The sequence below is a fragment of the Corylus avellana genome, chromosome ca3 (assembly GCF_901000735.1).
Source record: "Corylus avellana chromosome ca3, CavTom2PMs-1.0".
In the NCBI taxonomy this organism is placed as follows: Eukaryota; Viridiplantae; Streptophyta; class Magnoliopsida; order Fagales; family Betulaceae; genus Corylus; species Corylus avellana.
In genome coordinates this window covers 5,924,770-5,946,052 of record NC_081543.1, presented here as the reverse complement: position 1 = coordinate 5,946,052, position 21,283 = coordinate 5,924,770, and the positions used below count along the sequence as shown (strand labels likewise).

The 21,283-nt window shown below is 34.0% G+C and overlaps 3 protein-coding genes across 3 annotated transcripts; 1 reads left to right on the top strand and 2 right to left on the bottom strand.

Moving 5' to 3' along the window:
* The first annotated feature begins 1,588 nt into the window (after positions 1–1,588).
* On the top strand, positions 1,589–6,781 carry LOC132175013 (SNAP25 homologous protein SNAP33-like). The gene is made up of 6 exons (XM_059586803.1): positions 1,589–1,778; positions 2,770–3,363; positions 4,960–5,053; positions 5,257–5,387; positions 6,226–6,323; positions 6,465–6,781. The coding sequence occupies exons 2-6, from the start codon at positions 2,875–2,877 to the stop codon at positions 6,562–6,564; spliced, it is 912 nt and encodes a 303-aa protein (XP_059442786.1). The 5' UTR covers positions 1,589–1,778; positions 2,770–2,874; the 3' UTR covers positions 6,565–6,781.
* A 3,277-nt stretch (positions 6,782–10,058) lies between these two features.
* LOC132175014 (uncharacterized) lies at positions 10,059–10,554 on the bottom strand. The gene has a single exon (XM_059586805.1). It carries the CDS (start codon positions 10,472–10,474, stop codon positions 10,190–10,192), a length of 285 nt encoding a protein of 94 aa, XP_059442788.1. The 5' UTR covers positions 10,475–10,554; the 3' UTR covers positions 10,059–10,189.
* A 4,360-nt stretch (positions 10,555–14,914) lies between these two features.
* LOC132173999 (heparanase-like protein 1) lies at positions 14,915–19,119 on the bottom strand. Its single transcript, XM_059585717.1, has 9 exons — positions 18,880–19,119; positions 17,921–17,957; positions 17,603–17,786; positions 17,132–17,283; positions 16,633–16,866; positions 16,274–16,466; positions 16,040–16,165; positions 15,822–15,924; positions 14,915–15,271 (listed from the first exon to the last, which is right to left on the bottom strand). Exons 1-9 carry the CDS (start codon positions 19,117–19,119, stop codon positions 14,915–14,917), a joined length of 1,626 nt encoding a protein of 541 aa, XP_059441700.1.
* Positions 19,120–21,283: the final 2,164 nt, after the last annotated feature.

Genomic DNA, 21,283 nt, shown 5'->3' with positions numbered 1-21,283 from the left:
GAATCCAACATCTTAAGGGACAATGTTATGCATGCCTCTGCTAATGTGTTTTAGCCGTCTTAAACAAGTTGGAATCTTTTGACGCCTGTAGAATTTTTTTAAACCTTTCTGATGCTTGCTGTAATTCTCCTTGAAGGCAAGAGGGAAACAATGATCACATTGACTTGGGTAAACGTTAGCTTGGCTCTGAGGGAAACAACCAGATTCTCCAAACGTTGACATCTGACAAGCTGAAAAAATCCCATATACCAGAAATAAAAAGAAAAAAAAAAAGACTAAGCAAAACCCATTCATAAAATCCTTCTACCAACAAAACCCAGAGCAAGAAACCAAAAACTTTGAGCAATGATCAGATCGACAACAGTCTCCTTTTCTCCCTTTGGTAATTGCAGTAGAGACCCTGAAATTGTAAAGATAAAAGACCATCAAGATATAATAACAAGAACCAGCAGTAAAATTCTCTTTTTCTTGTTCTTCAACTTGAAAAACAATTTGAAGGCAAGAAGTCACCAACTGGAAATCTAACTGAGAAATCAATTGTTCTCCAACAACTGGAGAAGGCACCACCGAAGCCAAACCACCGTTGATGTTGCCGGAGAGATTCGAGAGCTGGGGTGTGTTCGCCGGGGTTGAGGAAAGAAGTCGTGAGTTGACAAAAGATTAATTTTTTTATTTTTTTATTTTTAGATTTAAATTTTAAAATTAAATTAATAAAAAAAAATTAATATTTTAATAAGGTGAAACGGTGCGTTTTGAATTTGACTAACGGCTGTTAAAAATTTTTGACGGCATGGATTTTATTGTCATTTCCATTAACCCAGGGAGTAAATTTTCGAAAAAAAAAACCCAGGGAGTTTTTAAAAAAGGCGCGTTTACCTAAGGATTTTATATACAATTTCCCTTTCAAATAACATAAGGCTAAATTGTGAATTTAAAGGGTAAATATGTTATTTTACCAAAAATTAACTATGTTTTTAAAAATCTCGTTTTCAAATTGTACATTTGAACTCTCAAATTCAAACAGACCCAACACACGTACCGGATGCTCGATGGGGCTTGAAATCATGACTTCACCCTTCATCTTGCTACAAAGAGATGAAGTACCCAATTGGTTAGATAGGCTTTTGTAATCATCAAAGTACAAAATGCTAAGTCACAAAAGTTGGTAACTTGTTTATCACATATATTTTGTCCTGATAATTCATTTCCAAGTAAAAGTGACCGACCTTTGTCTATATCCTTTTGTAAGTTGCTAGATAATATTAGCCCACAAATTATCAAATTTTGATGGCTTAATATTGGCTACATTGCCTTGATTGTGCAAGCCTATCTTGCCCAAGGTCTTACCTTTCATAGAAAGAAGTTGTCAAAATCAAATTGCTTGAATTAATCTTCCTTACTCTCGAAGAGATCAGAGACATTTATAGAGTTTAATCCGGCCAAAAAATTGTAAAATAATAAAATAAATAGAAGAGTAGGTGGGTGTGATCAAGTTTACAATTTGATTTGTATTATTCAACAAACAATAATCTAATAATTAAAAAAAAAAACACGTCTACATTGAAGATTACTCGCTTTGAACATCCCTGCACTTTCATGTCAGTTTCCAAAGACTTTTCGTGACGCGATTTGTGTATCGCCTGAGTCCTGACCCACGCTTTTGCCAAGTCGTCCTTTGAAGCCGTCTCCCTCTCTCTCTCTCTCTCATATATTGACTGTGGGGGGTGCAACTCTGCATTCTTGCGAGGCTATCTCTCTCATTTGGTGGAACTTCTGAGGTACCCAGATTGTGCTACTCACCAGCGATGATTATTGATTTGTTTGGATGGATTTTGTTTCTGGGTTTTGATTATTTAACCTCTTAAATCTTTTTTTCTATCTGGGTCTTTGCTTTTGTCTTCTTTGCTTTCTTGCTTTTATCGTACGGTCAATGCTACTTCCATTTCCTTTCTTTTTCCTAGTTCTTTCGGGATATAAAAAACATAACCCATGTTTCCTTTTAACTCAGTATGTATATGCTTTATAATCCTTTTCTACACTTGTTCTTGAATTCTCACTTCTGAAATTCAGGTACTTTTTGTTGATATCTTACATGGGTTGCGCTATTTTTATTATTTTGTTTTCCTAATCCTCTGTTTGATTGGTGAGAAATTGGAGGAAAAGAAAAGGGAAATGAAAATTTTGAGTTTTATGTTTTATCATTTATGTTGTTATGGCTGTTAGAGAATGAAAGTCATGTCAACCAAGTCAAATTCTTGTCTTAGGCTCATCATAGAGAAGGTTTTAGTTTTTTGGGTTCTGACAGGATGAATCATTTTTTATTTAAGAATTTGGTTTATTTTATTTCCTGAATTTTCCTTTCAACCTAGCAGAGCATATGGGTAGGTTGATTGTTTGATTGTGCTTTTGTTATTTTTAATAAAATTGATAATACAGTTTTTTTTTTTTGGAATTTTTTTTCCTTTTGATCTATTTAGTCAAACCGTCTCCCAACATCTTTTCTTTCAAGAATGTAAAGTAGAAAACCATGAACTTTTCATGATTGCCTTGGTTATATCTCCTCTTGCTATAGGAATGTTGGACATGCTTTATGACTCTCTTACTTTATATGTCTAGCTTTCCTGCTTCGTGGTAATGATTTTTATGTTTTCCCCTATTTTCATGGTGCTTCTTCATGGTGATGGATAGCCTTGGTTGTATTCGTTTTCATTTGTTTCTCTTTGTAACAAGTGGCGCAATCTCACATATTGTTCTTGTTTGCTTCCACAGGATCATTGTTGATCTCTGTGCAGTTCAATAGTATCGTTGTTTCGTCTGCAAGATCTTATACAGCATCATCTTTCTGACTGGATTCTGCATATTTTTCATTGGAAAATGTTTGGTTTAAAGAAATCTCCCGTGAAGGTTGCTAAACAGAACTCAGTTGACCCTGGATATCCTGTTCACTCTGGCTCGAACCCTTTTGATGATGATTCGGATATTAAGAAAAAGCAGAATTCCTCAAGAAGGACTTCTTCTGAGCCTTCCCTAGTTGCACCAAATTTTGGCACCAACCCCTTTGATGATGATGAGGGGAAAACAACCTCTTCTTCATCTTCATATGTGCATACCTCAGCAGCGAGAAACATGTACAAGAATGATTTCCGTGACTCAGGTGGATTAGAGAATCAATCAGTGCAAGAACTGGAGAACTTTGCTGTGTACAAGGCTGAGGAGACCACGAAGTCAGTCAACAGCTGCCTGAAGATAGCAGAGGACATAAGAGAGGATGCGACCAAAACTTTGGTTGCCTTGCACCAGCAGGGTGAGCAAATTACCAGGACCCACATGGTTGCTGCCGATATTGATCACGATCTTAGTAGGGTATGCCTCTTATTTGTCGAATCAGAATTTCTACTTTAAGAAAATAGTACATATAAATAACCAAAAAACTATGTTCCACTGAAATTTTCCTGGTTTATGGTCTGTTCTTCACACCCGCATTAACGCTGCTCTTGAAATTAATAGGCTTGCCATGGGATCTTTACATCCTTTATTACATGTAGATTTTTAATATTTGTTTGTTTTACCAGTTGATTATGACATGATTGTCTTTGATATGGTACATTTGTGCTGCTTCAATCTTCATAGTAATATATACATAGTCATTGATTTAGGATATAATTTGCATGCTTTAAAAAGTTGATTAGGAATGTCTCTGCTTGTGGGAATTAGCTTTTCATTTTATGGGTTTTGATCCTCTTCCTAGTTTGAGAACCAAAGGAGTCATGACTTCTATAAGTTTTAGTTTTAATTTTTTTAGTAACTAAGCAAGCTTTTACACTCAACACACACACACAAAAATCAAGCCTTTTAGTTCCACCATGCTTTCTAAATGTCGTTATCTGGGTGGAAAGCAATGAGGAAGAATGGCGAGGACACCTAATCAAGGATGAGTTCCACTAATTTCTAATCTGGGGCTGTGCCAACTTTATCACCAGAATTGTACAATCCTATGATTATTACCAATAACTAGTCCACTGTTGCGCTGTCTACCTACAGCACCACCCTCCTCAACTGCACCATCTCATTGTGTTCATTCATGTTGCTGTGGTACCTTTGAAAAGAAAAATGTAGTGCATGTAGATATTTTGGTAAGAAAATAGTCTATGCTGAAGGTGTTAAGATAAATATTTTAACAAGAAACAGGTTAGTTATATCTTGCTAGAGTTGGTGTTTTTTAAGATAGATGGAGTGGGTGATCTTTTGAATTTTTAATATAGTTACCAAATGTCATCTTCAGAATTTCTAATATAGTTATTGTATGCATGTTATGCTTCTTGAAGACATGTTTATTCTTTGGCCTTATTTGTGTGAGTCCCATCCAACCAAAAAAAAAAAACTCATCTTGAGAGAGCTTGAGATCACTTGATGGATCTGAGTTTCAGATATTGAGGCTTGGCCATTATAGGAAGTAGTCCTATTGATCGGTCTTAGAATATGAATAATGTGGTCATGTAGCTGGTTGCTAGCAAGTCCTGTTTGCATTGATATTAAGTTTGTTCCTTCTCTTGTTGCACCCTCGATCGAGTAAAATACATCTGCAGCATTACATCCACCTTATTATAGATCATTTTTCATGTCTTCCTGGAATTGCAAAAGGAAGAGCAAAGTATTGTTAATTAAAACATGATCACATACCAAGATATAAAAAGAAAAAAAAAAAAGAAAAAAAGAAAATCAATTAAAAATGTGAAGACAGGTGACTTGTAGGTTCAATATCTTAGTATATTCTTCTCACTAGCCTTGACCTACGAATTTGGCATTACAATCCTCTGATGGCAACTCCTATAGTCCTCTGGTTTTGAAGCTGTTGTTGCCTTTTATTTTTTATTTTTTTTTAAAAGAGATAATAATAATAAGAAATTGATCTTCTGAAGTGAAAGAGACAATTTGATTAATGTTTTTGCTTGATTTCAGGGTGAGAAGCTTCTGGGTAATCTTGGAGGCATGTTCTCTAAGACTTGGAAGCCAAAGAAGACACGCCCAATACAAGGCCCTGTTATCACAGGAGGTTAATTTTCTTTCTTCTATACTCTCCATAACTCATCCGTCATTTTGTTCCCCACAAATATTAAAGATTATATTGGTTTTCAAAAACGAAAAAAGAACACTGGCAATGACTGAACTATTTTTGCCTTACAACTTTGTGTGCACTTTACTTCTTTTTCTTCTTTTGTGTTGTTTTCTTAATGTGTTATTTACTTGGTTTTGTAGTTGATTCATCCAGAAGAAAGGGTAGCCACTTGGAGCAGAAGGAGAAGTTAGGCTTAACTTCTGCTCCCAGGGGACGGTCAAACACACCAAACCCACCTGCTGAACCAACAGATGCATTTCAGAAAGTTGAGGCATGTATTTCTTTTCATTATTTAAGCAACAGTTACTGGTTTTTGAAGACAGCATGAAACAAAATTACTCCATTTTGTTAGAGGTGTGCCGGGAACCCAATCAAACCACCCTTAGAGTTGGTCCACACTGGTTTTTGAGGGTTCATCCGTTTGATTTGGTTTCAGTACCTGTTAACAATACCCTATGTGCATTTTAGAAATATCACTTGTAAAAAGACATACTCAACATGGGTTTCACTATTATGGCCTGTTATATCAATTTACTTAAGTTGGCTGAGAGTTGTGTATACCTGAATTTTGTTTACAGAGTTTGCTCAAGTAGAAAGGGAAGAGATGAAAATTTTGGTTGGTTCAGTTCGTAATTTATTTTAAACCATGACTAATGGCAGCCCAGCCTGATTAAACAAATTGAACCAACCCAAATTTTGCTTTTCTGTGGATTTTTTTTTTCTTATGGCAAGTTCGATTTGATTCCCGACCACTCTGTTTGGTTCTAGATTCTCCTCCAACCCAAACCGAAACTAACCAGGCTTGCATTAGGGTTTGTTTGCTTGCCATATGAATTTTTTCTTTTCTTCCTGGATACCTGACTTCTGTTAACAGAGTTTGTTTGGGCTTGTGGTGCAAATCCGGGTTCAGATATCAGAGGCTTGAATTTGAATACACAATATCATACCTTCAATATAGTTTTCGTCACTTTTTTCCTTCCCAAAAGAAAGAGAATTTTCTTTAGCCATCTTTGTTTAATGACAAAATCTGTTTATTTGCTTAATATTTTTTTTGTGCCTCTCGAATGCATTATTTAATCTTGCATATAATCTTATCATTTTGTTTACAGGTGGAAAAGGTGAAGCAGGATGATGCACTAAATGATCTAAGTCATCTATTGGTTGAGCTAAAGGGGATGGCTGTTGACATGGGGTCAGAAATTGAGGGGTTGGTTATGCTGATCCATTTACATTGGTCTACTTGATGTTTAGCCATTTTTATACTAACAACTCTCAATTTGTGTATAATCTTCTGCCTTTTTGTTTTACCTGAACATATATCTAACTACATTACTCATGCTTATTGCAGCCAGAACAAGGCTCTGGATCATCTCAATGATGATGTTGATGTGCTGGACATTCGTGTAAAAGACAGTAATCGTCGTGCTCGTCATTTACTTAAAAAGTAGAGCTCAAATTCATCAGAGCAACACTGCGCTGCTCAAATTCTCCCATACTTGTTTGTTATGCGGTTATGGACATGGATTAGACACAATTGAAACAATATTTGTATATCGGGATCTTACAGGACTGGAAGTCGTTGTCTACATCTTTTGCAATTTTACTGCTTATAATTTTTTCCAATATGAATATGATATTAAACGTAGCAGCCTCTTGCTGGGATTATATGAACCACGCCTCTGTCCTTCAATGCCTGAAAGTGCCAACTCTACCATCAGAAAAGCTGCTGTTAGAAGACGACCTGAAATAGAAACCCGTCATCCGAATCATCAAACTTAAAAACATGGTGTATGAGTTATGCAAAATATTCAATTCTCATCCCACCACTCCCTTACAACAGGATTGATGTGGCAATGTCTATAAGTCTTTAATTTTTTTTCTTTTTTAAATAAAGGCTATAATCTAAGGGCTTATGGCATGGCCACATCGATCCAATTATATGGGAGTGTGATAAGAAATATTACACATGGTGGATGTAACCTTTTCCATCCAAAATATCAACAAAATTTGACAAAAGGGAGCAAGCTGGAGCAAATGCTTTTTGAGTTGCATTAATTTAAAGTTTAGATGTGTAAGTAAGAATAGAATAATAGTTTGCGGGGTAAAGTATAATTTATCTAAAACTTAAATATTCTTTGTAGGGCAGCCAAAAAGCTCCCTGCCGTCAGAACCAAGATCCAGCCACACCAATTATCGGAATGCACCTAACTTCAACATGGCTTTAAAAATTTCAGACCCCAGAATGAGTGCTAAGCAATTTAAGGTGAGATTCAAATATCCACTCGTCGTTAGGCACACTTAATTCCATTTCCAACAGTTGGATTTTAAGAAAAGTGCGTTTTTTTTTTCCTAGGCGCATTTTAAAAAACAAAAGGTTGCTCCACGACATCTTGCCCCCTTACAATCAGTTCTCGCTGAGGCATAGTTGTTCCTCTTTAAATACATGATCAATCATAAGGCATGGCATATGTCTCCCCAAGTCTATAGTCAGGCAGCTGCTCTTATTATTTCTATTCCCTACCTTCTCAACCTTTGAGACAATATTTTTTTTTTTGATGAATAATAATTTATTAGAGATAAAAAGCAAAGCCTTCCTACATGAAACGCACACAAGAGAAACTACCACCCTAAAGGTGGCTGAAATCTTAAAGAATTTAAAGAGTTACAGTAATTTGATTAGAGGTTTGAAACAGAGAAAAAGACTCCAGGGAACCAAACTACTTCAATTCTCAGATAAATAGAAGCTCCTTTCATCTTCTTCCATCTACTGACATTGTCCTAAGAACCTTCTGCAACAAGGGGCATCTATATCTTATGTATACTCTTCTATCGATGCAAATGAAAAACATCTGAAACAGCGATCTGAACCAATATTTTGACATATAACAACAGACTATATTTATCAAAGAAACATTGGGTGTTTATAGATGAAAAGCATTAACTTCTGCTGCATGGTTGCAAGTTGCAAAAGCTAGAATGGAATACAACTCCAAATCGCATTATTTACACTGGAACACCAAAGATTCATAAACATGTGTGACATCTTAGAAAGTTAGTTCCAGATGGGAAGATGAATTGCCCACATTGAGTGAGTGGATTATAAAGGTGCTCATGAGATTCTATGTCCCACATTGAATCCTTACTAGGTGAGATTGAGTTGTATAAGTAGTTCTAAGGAATTCCAATTGCAACTTAACTAGTCCTTTTAGAGTGATAGCGCAAATGTGGCTAGTATTTTCATTGGGTCGGTACAAATGGTATTGGAGCAACCTAGTAACACCATATGACACTAAGGTGCTAGATGATGCGGACCTTGACGACGGCGTCATGAATTTGAGTGGGGAAAATTGAGACACTTCAAAAAGTTAGTCCCACATTAGGAAGATGAATTGTCTACATTGAGTGGGTAGATTATAAAGATGCTCATAAGTGTTACGTCCCATGTTGGTTCCTTAATAGATGGAATTGAGCTTTATAAGTGATTCTATGGGAGCTCCAATTGCAACTTGACTAGTTCTTTTGGAGTAATAACGCAAATGTAACGTTCAACTTGACTTGAACGTTCCCCGAGTCACTACAAATGTAACACTCCAAAAAGTTAGACCCACATTGGAAATATGAATTGCCTACATTAAATTCGTTGTTTATAAAGGTACTCATAGGTGCTAAATTCCACATTAGTTCTTTATTATGTGAGATTAAGCTTTACAAACGACAATAGGGAGCTCCAGTTGCAACTTGACTAGTACTTTTAGAGTGATGGCAAAATTTGGCTAGCAGTTCTCTTATATCGTTATAAATGATATTAGAACAATCTAGTTACACCATGTGGCGATGAAGCAATACATGACATGGGTCCTAATGAGGACATCAATGATTTGCGTGGGGGAGATTGTGATACTCCAAAAAGCTAGTTCTACATTAGAAAGATGAATTGCTCACATTGAGTATGAGTAGGTAGATGGATTACAAAGGTACTCACAGGTGCTAAATCCTACATTAACTCCAATTGCAACTTAACTAGTTCTTTTGTAGTGATAGTGTAGATTTGACTAGCACTTTCCTTGAGCTGTTATAACATGTACACAATGTTCTACCAAAGGAACCCAGGTCAATTTCTTTTCATGCATGAGTTACATTTCTATTGTTCAACCACGAACAGAAACTATTCTAAGTAAACAAAATTGCCCAACTAGTAAGTCTCTCAAGTGGGTGTGCATCCTTGGATGCTCAGCCTGTCGTATGTGATGTGCAGACTAGTGAAAAACTACAAGTATTTCACTTGCTCAAGCCAAGTCTAAACCATAAACCAGTTAACTTCTATGAAATTTTAAGCCTTTAGAACATTCTACTCTGAATTGAAACCACCAGCTTGAAAGTCTAATCCTTTACCCTAAGAGTTAAACATCCACAATTTTAAACCAATTATGTCCCGTACATCACACGAAAAAATATAGGTTGAAAACCCTGTATTTCTTTTTCAGTAAACAGTTAACCTAAAACGTCTACTATAACTTACACTGATGATTGCACCACAACTATATCTGCTCAAGCATTTCTCATTTTGTATAAGTCTATCAGCAAACATGGTGCAATCTTAATTATTTCGATTCCAGATACTACAAAACCCAATAATTCAACAAATTGAATGCCCATATACCCAGCACAGATTACGCATCTTAATCCTAAAACCCACCTCCAACACCAAACCAATTCCTCACTTGGTATCACTTGCCCTAATTTCTTCTATCTGGGTATTCCTCAGAACCCAAAGAACTCGTCAATAAAAATCAAAGCCAATTCAGGAAACCCCTAAAACCCATTATAAACAACTCAACCATCAGTCAAAAAATAAATCTGAACTAAGCTATGAAAGCCATAAAAATCATAGGAATGATTATTTCAGTAAACCTACAACAAAGTAAATCCACAGACATCCATGAATCCAAAATCAAAATTGTCACTTTACTATATCAATAACAAAAAAATATTTAGTTAAAATTGACAATAAACAAAGAGAAGACCATCCTCGAGCTACAACAAGAAAGTACCATAAATTTTGGGGCTTGGGTTTCAGGGTTTGATGTCCATGATGCTCTTGACCTTGGGAGCGTAGAGGGAATAGACGATGGCCTGTCTCTTTGCGATCTCGAGCTGGGCCTTGCCGTAAGAGAAGGCGGAGGCGAGCGCGTCCCGGTCCGTCAGGGTCCGGTTCTGGCGAAACCCGTCGACGGTTCGGCACTTGGTGTACTCCCTTACGTTGTAGTCGGTGAACTGCCGGGCCGTGCGTAGAAGCGACCGGAAAAGCCACAGCACCTCCGACCTCGTCGGTACAATTGATGCCGTTGTTGACGCCATTACTCTACTGCTCTTCAGGTGGAGATGGAGAGCGATATCATACGAATAGGAAAGAAGCCAAAGCTGACGGGCTGGGCTTTCCTTCTGTTTAAACTGGGACTAACCCTCCAGCAAGGAAACTCATAGGCCCAAGGTGGCGTTTGGTTCCAAGAATGTGCGCGACCAAAAATATGAGATTTTAATATTTGATTTATTTTTTTATGCTTTCCAAAATATTCTTAAAAATGGGAGACAATTTTTCTTACACCAAAAACAATTATGTTGACTTGAGCATCAGACTGTCTTCGGTCCCGGTTAGAGACCCGAGGTAGCAGATTCTTGGACCCAAAATCGTTCCAACAGGTTGCATACCTGCACCTAAATTGTAGATACATGTCTCACAATTTTAAACTAAATATTTAATTTAAATGGGGGTGAATTGACGAAGTCATAGTTCGATCTCAAAACCTTTGATTCTGATATCATGTTAAATTACCAGTTTTTCTAAAAGCTTAAGCTGATAAGAAGAGATAAATTTAATCATTTAATCATTACTTTAACAACAATATCGATTATGTCTGAACCTGAATCCTTAATAAGCTGACTATACCAATTTTGGTCAAAGAACCCTCTAGGGGCTACAAGTACAAAGAGTTTGGTCTCCGTCATTTATCTTCCATTTCAATTAAATATTCTATATGCATATGAATGAGAGTGTTAAAATATAAATTAGGAAAAACTTCACTTACTACCCCTAACTTCCATCACTTTTGCAATTATACTATTAAACTTTAAAATGTGTCAATTCAATATTACTATCTTTAAAAAGTTTGCAATGTCAACCCTCCTGTCAAAATTTAACGGTTGATGAGTGAAATCCCCAAAATACTCTTAAGATTTATTATTTTATTTTATTTTATTAAGTCAATAAAGAATGGCAACAATAAAATATGAACTAAAACTAAAAACACAAAAAAATACCATAAATTTTATGTAGTCTTTGAGAAAGGTAACAAATACAAGAAGTGGGAGCAACCCCACTCTTAGTAATATAAATAAGGGAAAACTTTACTTAATGCTCCTAAATTGTTATCACTTTTGTAATGTCCCTTTAAAATTCAATTTCTTTCAATTTAGTGTATCTATCTTTTAATTGTTTGCAACCTCACCCATCCATTAACTTTTCTCAAAATACTCACATTTGTTTTAGGAAACAAAAAAAGAAAAAAATTGTAAAGATTAGTCCGAATTTAATGGTATTTGCAAAATACCCATGCCTCAATCTTCACAATAATAGGCAAAGGGTATTTTGGGAATTTTGTTGCGATTTAACGTAAAATCCTAACGGATGAGGGCTATTGAAAAAAATTAAAAGTTCAATACACTAAATTGAGAAGTTTTGAACTTTATAAGAGACACTGCAAAATGGGTGATAATTCATGGGATAAGTGAAGTTTCGCCTATAAATAATTACCATAAATTGGAAGAAGTAGCATTAGATATTTATAGATAACATAAATAAGATTTATTGTTTGAAAGTGAACTGTTGGCGTTTGTTCTGTTCTAAGTTAATTCATTACAAGTAATTAGAATGTTGTTTTTGCAATTAACATTGCAGTACTTAATGAATAGCCTTTCAAAAAAAGAAAAAAATTAATGAATAGAAAAAAAAAATAGCAGTACTTAATATACTATTATCTAGTATATTAATACATTAACACAAGTACATTAAGGCATAACTAGTTAGTAAATGTAGGTTAATTATCCTAAATGTAGTTTTTTTTTTTTTTAATGGCATGACCAACCAAGAGAGGGAGAGAGGGTTCTCAAAAGGGTAGTTTAATCAGCTATGAAACTTACATCATGAAGCGGAGGTCACTGGTTCGAATTTTCTTCCCTCATTTCATCTTCTTGTGTGGACATGTCAAAAAAAAAGGGGGGTTGGAGGGGGGAAAGGGAGAAGGTGATTCAAACTAGTAACTTCTGCATTATGAAGTATGGTCGCTAGCTAATTGAGCTACCCTTGAGGCTATAAATATAGGTTAATATCTTAGCAGATAGTGATATAGCACGCTAATTTATGTTGACTTATTTTTAGTATCACTAAGAGCATTCTTAAGAGCATTCTCAATGGAAGAGTCAAATGTTACTTTTATCTAAAATGACTCTTCAAATGTTTAAAAAACTCTTTACACTGGATTAGCCAAAATAAAATATAAAACAGATATTTGATTGGAAGAGCTAAAAAAAAAGTTAAATGTAGCAGCACTTTGCAAGGGAACTATTTTATTTTTCATTGTTTCTCTCACCTATTTTCTCTTTTTCCAAAATATTTTCCTACTTTTTCTCTGCATGTTATCTTTTTTCCAAAACTTTTCCCTTTTTTCCTCTCACATGTTCTTTTTTTCCCAAAACTTTTATTACTTTTATTAATATTTTAATAGAATAGATAGAAATATAGCTAATCGGATGTAGAGACATTTAAAAATAGTTTAGTTAAACTAGATAAAAGTGAGTTCTGAGAAACAATTTTACATAAAAATATGGCTCTTCCATTGAGAATACTCTAATGGAAGAGCTAAATGTTACTTTTATTTAAAATAGCTCTTCAAATGTTTAAAAAACCTCATACATTGGATTAGCAAAAAAAAAATGTAAAATAGATATTTGATTGGAATAGCTAAAAGAAAAGCTAAATGTAGCAGCACTTTTTAAGGGAGCTATTTTATTTTTCATTGTTTCTTTCACCTGTTTTCTCTTTTTCCCAAATCTTTTCCTACTTTTTCTCTGCATGTTCTTTTTTTTTTTCCAAATTTTTTTCAATTTTTCCTCTCACATGTTCTCTTATTCCCAAAACTTTTGTTACTTTTAATAATATTTTAATAGAATAGAAAGAAATATAGCTAATTGGATGTAGAGACATTTAAAAATAGTTTAGTTAAATTAGATAAAAGTGAGTTATGAGGAGCTATTTTACAAAAAAATATGGCTCCTCCATTGGGAATGCTAATATGAATTAGTAGTTAGTATGTATGGTACTAGAATGTTAATAGGGTTTGGCTTAAGTGCGGTAAAAAAAAAAGTAAGTTAATAACATAGTAATACTTAATATATTGTTTACTAGCTAATATGTTAATATACTAACACTCAAAGTAGGGATATTATTAGGGTCAAAAAATAAAAATCACTCAAAGTACTAGAGGTATTATTACAGGCACAGGTTAACGTAGAGAAATATGAAGCTCATTCCCACATTCCCTACGATGGAATTCAAAAGCTTTAACTTAAAAGCAATTAAAAAAGATTTCTTAATCTATAAACTACCACCACTTACTAACTTCGAAGAGAATTTGATCGGGGAGACAATGCAGAGGAAGTTTCTTTACAAATTCGGTTCTTTCAAATAAAGAATGAGATTTAGAGTATTTTATTATATAAAAGTGTACATTAAAAATAAAATAAAATAGAATTATTCTTTATTTTTTTAAAAAGAATTAAAGAATTCAATGTGGATGATCTAAAGCTTAGAAGCACAACCTCTTTTCTCTTACTTTATTTCCTTCTCTCTCTCTCTTTCTTCTACTTCTATTCTCTAATAGACTCTTGGTTTTTCTGTACTCTCTGAAATTTCTGGTTACTAAAGTCCAATGCTTATATTCTATAAAATAAGGCTCATTGCATGACAAGTTTTGTGATAATTTATTTACTAAGTTGTGGACTTACGCAGTTACTTTTTCACCTACAAAATATTTTGATGTTCTGTAGTTTAGTAGGTTTCCAGAGAAGCAAATTTGAGCAATTCATAAGGTTGAAGATACTAATTAAGTGATAAGCTTGTGTAGACAGGTTTGCATAGTGTAGTTTAGACAATAATGTTTTTTGTGAATTACTTTCTCTTGGAAGCTCTATCTTTGTATTTGATGATAAATGATATTATTGAGGTTATAGTTTTGGCTTTGATCATTCTTTACTCTGATAATTATTGTTAAATGTAGTAATTTGAGCTAATTACAAGATAATTAATGTAGTGGTGCTATGAGTAACATTCCAAATTAATTAGTTTTGGGAGTGTTACAATACCTATTTCACATCCGTTAACGTTACGTGTTTTAAGTGGTTTTCCTTTTGTTTTTTCTAAGTGATTGACATGAGCCACTTAAAACACGTCAAATCAACCGGTATAAAATGCGTGTAATAAATATGCGTGAAAAGTAACATTTCTCTACAAAATATTATAAAATAATATCAAACTATCTAAAGAAATAAATCAGCATTCAACACGGTAAAATCAGATTTTGATATCAAGACAATAAGATAGATATCCAAAATATATTCAGAATATACCTTACAATATCATATCTCTCAAACCTTTTATTTCTCATACTATAACTTGTTGTAACTATATATATCATGACTTACAATCACCATTATCTTTACGATTATATATATATATAAAATACATCAACATGATGAAGGTGCAGGTTGGGCACAAGCTGAAGCCTCAAAGTTAGGAATTACAATGAAGGCAATGGATAAAGGTGCAACACGTATTGGAGAATTCTCTTCACGAAGAAGAGGATCCAGTTTTGGAAGTTCTCCATTTGTAACATGTAATGGATGTCCATTAAGAAGTGATGTTTGGCTTCGAAGATTCCCATGTTGTGCACTTAAGTGGTACTCTTCTCTGAATGATCGTCCATGTGAAGGGCGCTCTCTCCTTTTCTCCCTTTCCTGGAACTTGAATTTTGTCCGGTTGTTGACATTTACTATGAATTCTGTCTGGTTGCTCAAATTTATCAGCAGCAAAGTTATTCCCGCCTGTCACAACATGCATGATCATCACTATATATAGCTATAATTTGTATATATATATGAGAAGACCAGTGAATCTAAAAAGGTGAAAGTCTATGATGTTTTTTTCAAAAAAATGAATGAAAGTCTATGTATTTCTCTCTCCCCTTTTAAAACCCTATAATTACGTAGAGGCAGAGAACTGGATCCTCTCCAGTTCATTTAAACTGGAGAGTATCTAGTTACTTATATTTTAGGAATATTTTTATCCTTTCACTTTTTTAAGAGACAAAAATATTTTTTAAATATAAATAACTAGATACTGTCTGGTTCAAATAAACATGAGAGGATATTAATTTATAGAGGCAAAGGAAGGCATGAGAGGCCTTAATGTTACTTTTTAAAGTTTGGAGGTGTAAGAGTAAAATGGGTTATATAGTTCAGAGAGATAAAATGTAAACCTACTGATAATTTCAAAATAAGCTTTAAAGCTATTGCCTTGAGACTCTAGGGTTGCCCCAAAACTCATCCAAGAAAAAAAAAAGGGACAAAAAATGAGCATATGATAGAGCATTACTCTTCCTTTTGAACAATGAGCATAAGGGCGTAAATATGGTGCAGCATAGCGTCTATGAACATCAAAAACTCCTTTTCCCATAAGCCGATGCCATAGAAGAGCACTATAATTAAGAAGAAGACATTCAACAAAAGCAAACAATATTGGTCAATTAGATAAGGCTGCCCCCTTAAAGAAGAAAAAAAAACAACCCAACATCTTTAAACATTTGTTCTTGCCTGTAGTAATCAGGGTTGGGTTCCATTGTGGTTCTGTTGAGGAGAGCATAGTTTGCACCAACCAAAGTCTGCCTGCAATACACCTTAGTGCTGTACTTAGCTGCCATTCCAAGCTGATCCAAGTACCTAAAATTTGTAGACAAGAAACCAAACATGTTGGAGTAATTGAGATTTTCTTCCACTAATAAAATGAAAAAAAAAAAAAAAAACCATTAGGGCAACAAACACTAGTACCAGAAGCTATTCACAAATCTGTCAGACACATAACGTCCACCACCCTGAAAGGCACCACCAGATTCTCCCACCCATATATTAGCCCAAGGAGCATAATCTTGAATCACCCCTTCTATATTTGTGAAAGTGTCTAATACGCTTTTGGTCAAGTAAGCAGGATCCAATATCTTCCTTATGAGATTGGGATCATTACCTACGATGGAATTAGACTGTATAAGCTAAAGGCACGTAAACGAAGCTATATAATAAGCTTTCTATATAGCTTATTGTTAGAGTATTGATTAAATAATTAGTTTTGTTATTTTTTATCGACTTAAACTTTCGACATAGGTGAAAAATTTGGAGCCATGGTTGCATACCTCCACCTAAATTGTAGATATGATGTGTCACAACATCGACTATGCTTGGACCTGAATCCTGAAGAAGCTCAGTATACCAGCCTTTGTTAAAGAACCCTCCAGGGGCTACAAGCCTAGAATTGTAATTGGTAGTTTTGTATAACTCCTTCATAATCTTTTTAAGGTTGATCACATCTTTTGCATATTGTGCAGCTTCAACTCTTGCGGCAATGCCACTTCCACTCAACTCATTACCTACAGTAATGGGAACAACAAAGAGCTTAGTTCATCAATACAGTTAAAATATAAATTAAATGATTATATTTATCCATTCTTATTAGTTTAAGCATTTATGATAAGTTTTCAGCAAAAAAAAAAAAAAACTTTTAAGATAAGTGGTGATTTAATATGGTATTATAGTAAAGGTTTCTAGTTTAAGTATTGTTTCCATCATTCACCTCACATTTCAATTAAATATTCTACGAGCTAGATAAGTGGTAATTTTTTAAGAGCTACTTACCAAATTCCCATGAATCTATATGGTATCCTTTTAGAATGGTATAGTTCATTAGAGCCCGAGCGTTACTAGGGTCCCAATCTCCTACCCATAGTGTACTTTTATTCTGCTTCTTCCTCCCATAGAGAGCATTCAAGCCAAATGTCACGATTGCCCTACAAACACAAGATTCAACTAAAATCACATGATACGAAAGTATATATGATAATTTTTTATACGACTTGCGAACCTGATACAAAATTAGAAAGTTAAGATTTGACATAAACGGAACGACCCACTTGAACCGTTTAATAAAGGGATCAATCATAGGTCAACCTACTTGTCCTATGATTGACCCGTCTGTGAAATTATATATATTTTTTAAAACGATAACGTAAAAGCATACACATACCCTTTCAATTATCAATGCAATTTTTTAACAAGGAAATTAAATAAGGGAGCATTTAAGAGACAATATATTTTGTATTCTCTTACCCTGTCTTATTGAAAAAGTGGTTCAGCTCATCCCACCTTTCCATGTATAAACATCCGCTTGTTAATCCAAACAAACCGTTTGCTGCCTTTTGAAATGGACGGCAAGGGTACCTTGGACTTCCTACGTTGTAAATTACTTGGTCTTGGGGAGATCCTCCAATTCTAAGCCTCAAATTCTTGAAAGCTATCAATCCACCAACATTGAAAGACCAATTATATTACATGTTGTGTTCCAAAAACATGCCAATGATACTATAATAGAATGTCTTGAATAAAATATAATAGCTTCTAAAAGATTACTAAAGCAGACAAATTAACCTTGGATTGTCTTGGCTAGTAGAGGATTAGACAGGTCCTGAAAGAACCAAAAAAAAGATTAAAAAAACCACATTAATTGAACAGTGATTCAAATCATTTCATGCAATTTAATGATTTCATATCAGACCCTCTCATTTGAACCGAAGAATATCCAGTTAGTTATATGTGAGGGGTATGTGTTTGTCTTTTCACTTTTTGATAAAACAAAAATATCCCTTCAATATAACTAAATGGATACATTTAAACTCTAGAGGATCCAAATTCCTCTTTCATGTAATCATGGTGGAAACATCATGAACATGTTGGTGAAATATCAACAATTAATACAAAGTTAAACTTAAATGCATGGATGGTCCCAAGATTAATGCAAATAAATGAGACAGCTAGCTATGCCTTCAAATCTTGATCACCATTAGAACAATGCATTAAATTCTCAATAAGGTTAGGTTTTTTAGAACATACGATCCTGAATTAATGATACCATGATTCCATTATAACCCTTATTGAAAAGTGTTAAAAATATTGATTTAAATAATTAAATTCAATTTTTGTTTTTCTCTTATTAATATAAGCTTTTGAAATAAGTAATATGTAGTTTAACATATCATCATACAACAAATGTTCTGAATTCGAACACTTAACTTTGGTCCCATACGTGATAAGGAGTGTTAAAATATTAATTTAAATAATTAAATTCATCATTTCTTAACAACGTAAATTTTTGAAATAAATGAGAATTTAACAAAAAGTGAAAATTCTACATGTTGAGTCTCACTTATTAAAGCAAGTAGGTATGAGAGATGATTAAATTTAGTATATATATTTTTTCTCCATATAATCAATTTGTCAACCATGAATACTATCATGAATTTGTTAGGATTTCACTAATATATATAAATCATGTTGTATAAATGAAGATGAGAGGAAATATATATATATATAGTTTTGAAAATACTCACCAAAGTTATTGCAGAAGAATTCTGCAGCATGCAATAATTGTAACGACATGTATCACTAGGAAACCAATCAATGGTTGCACAAACGTAATTATCATCGGTTTCACCTATTGTTTTATTGCCAGTAACAACAATGTTAGCAACAAGCATTTTATCAAAATTAATTTCTTTGGCCAACAATATTGCAGGGACAGAAACCAGCAGGCCGAGAAACAAGGTGATCATCATGCTCATGAATCCCATTGTCGGATCAATGCAAATTCACTGCAACAAAACCAAAAAAAAATAGTTAACTGAGAACACATCTTATATGTTTTGCAGTTACATGCAGTTGCCATTTCCTTGGATTTGGTCCTCTCATGTTCCTCACGTGCATAACAAGATCCTACTCGAACATTGTTGAAATTGCAAACCATTTTTCTGAGTTTGAGCTTCTTCTTCTGATCGGCCGTTTTCAGAAAAAATGATTTCACTAAAAATATTTTTTTACGAAAAATATTTTACATACAAACAAACGAATCCTAAATGTGTTTAAATGTATGGCCATGGTCTTTCAGCACCAAAGCCATTGTGCAACTCTTTAGACACATCTTTTGTTAAAAAGAAAAACCCTAGAACCCAAGTTAATTGATTTTAGAAGAAAAGAGGACCCAAAATATGACAAAAATAATAATAATAAATAAATACTAGAAAAAGAAAACTAACCAGGTAGGAGACTTGATAGAGAGCTTTGGAAAAAAAGAATTAGCAGAAGAACATTTTATATAGGGTTTGAAAAAGGTAACATATATATACAACGTACAAATGGGAGCAACGCCACTACTATTACTAGCTAACATTAATTAATTAATTAATTACATTGCTCTAATAACCGTGAACCGGCCAGTTCCTTTTCAATTGAATGAATTAGTAGCATTAAAACGTAATTAATTTTTACTTCCAACAATTTTATTTTATTTTTATTTTAATAATCTTTTCTTTTTCTCCAGGAATTCAACTTTTATATTTTTTTTTTCGCAAAATAGTGCATTGAATTTGAAGCAATGGTGGAGGCTTGGAGCTCAAGAAGGGCATTTGTAAAGGCCCTTAATTCAGTGTAGATTAATAGAAGTAGTTTTTGTGGTTCATTATGCACTATAAATGCTACTTATTGTCTTCAAGGGATAGCTCAATCGGCAGTAGATCACGTCTCATGAAGCGAGAGTCACTCGTTCGAATTCTCCTCCCCCTTTCTTTGTGTGGATGTATCAAAAAATAAAAAATAATTGCTACTTATTCTACATGACAGCAACTTTAAATTACATTTTGTATTAATTGAATTAGAAACTTCCATTGGTTATCATATATATATAAGCCGGGCAATTTTAGCTAGAATTGTGACATGTGTCCTAAACCCATGTTTTTTAGTGAATAAACCGATTTTTAATGTGTTTAATAGACTAAACCGGTTTTCAATATTATGAGATTTTATTTCAAAAAGTTTCCTTATGTGAATTTCATTAAGTGACAGGATTTAATGTAGGATAATTTTGATATCGTACATCTCTCTATCAACTTCTCTCCTCCATTATTCCGAGAATTAAAACATAGGGGTTTTATTTGTAATGTATTTAATTGTCTTAATGGAGAAAATAAAAAGTTTCCAAATTCTCTCTTTCTCTAGAGTTTTTTATTTTTTATATCTCAATGTTCTTTTGTAAATTTTACACTCAATTCAGGAACCATATCCGAGTTCTGGCTTAGAGAGAGCCTAGAATTGCGACACGTATTCTGAACTCATGCTTTTCAGTAAATGAACCAATTTTTAATGTGTTTGATAGACTGAACGGGTTTTTCATTATTCTGAAGATTTTATTTTAAAAATTTTCTTTATATGAATCTTACTAAGTGATGGGATTTTATGTAGGATAATTATGGTATACCTCATCTCTCTCTCTCTCCTATTCTCTCATTCATTATTCTTAAAATTAAAACATAAGGGTTTTATTTGTAATGTTTTTAATTGTCTTAACGAATGAAAACAAAATATTTCCAAATTCTCTTTTTGTCTAACTTTCTTTTTATATTTCAATGTTCTTTTGTAAATTTTACACTCAATTCAGGAATCATATATATATATAACAAAACTAATAATTAAAAAACTAAAAATATGAAAATAATTTTAAAAAAAAAGTAAGAAGAAGAAGAAAGGGGTGGTTGAAGCCACTTCCATGGCCAGCCTAGGGGTGGTCGAACCACCCTCATAGGCCTTGGGGTGGCTTGGCCACCCCTTTTAGGCCAGGGGGTGGCCGAACTACCCCCATGGCCCTTGGGGTGGCTTGGCCACCCCTTTTAGGCCAGGGGGTGGCCGAACTACCCCCATGGCCCTTGGGGGTGGTCCAGCCATCCCAAAAACAAAATCCTTCTT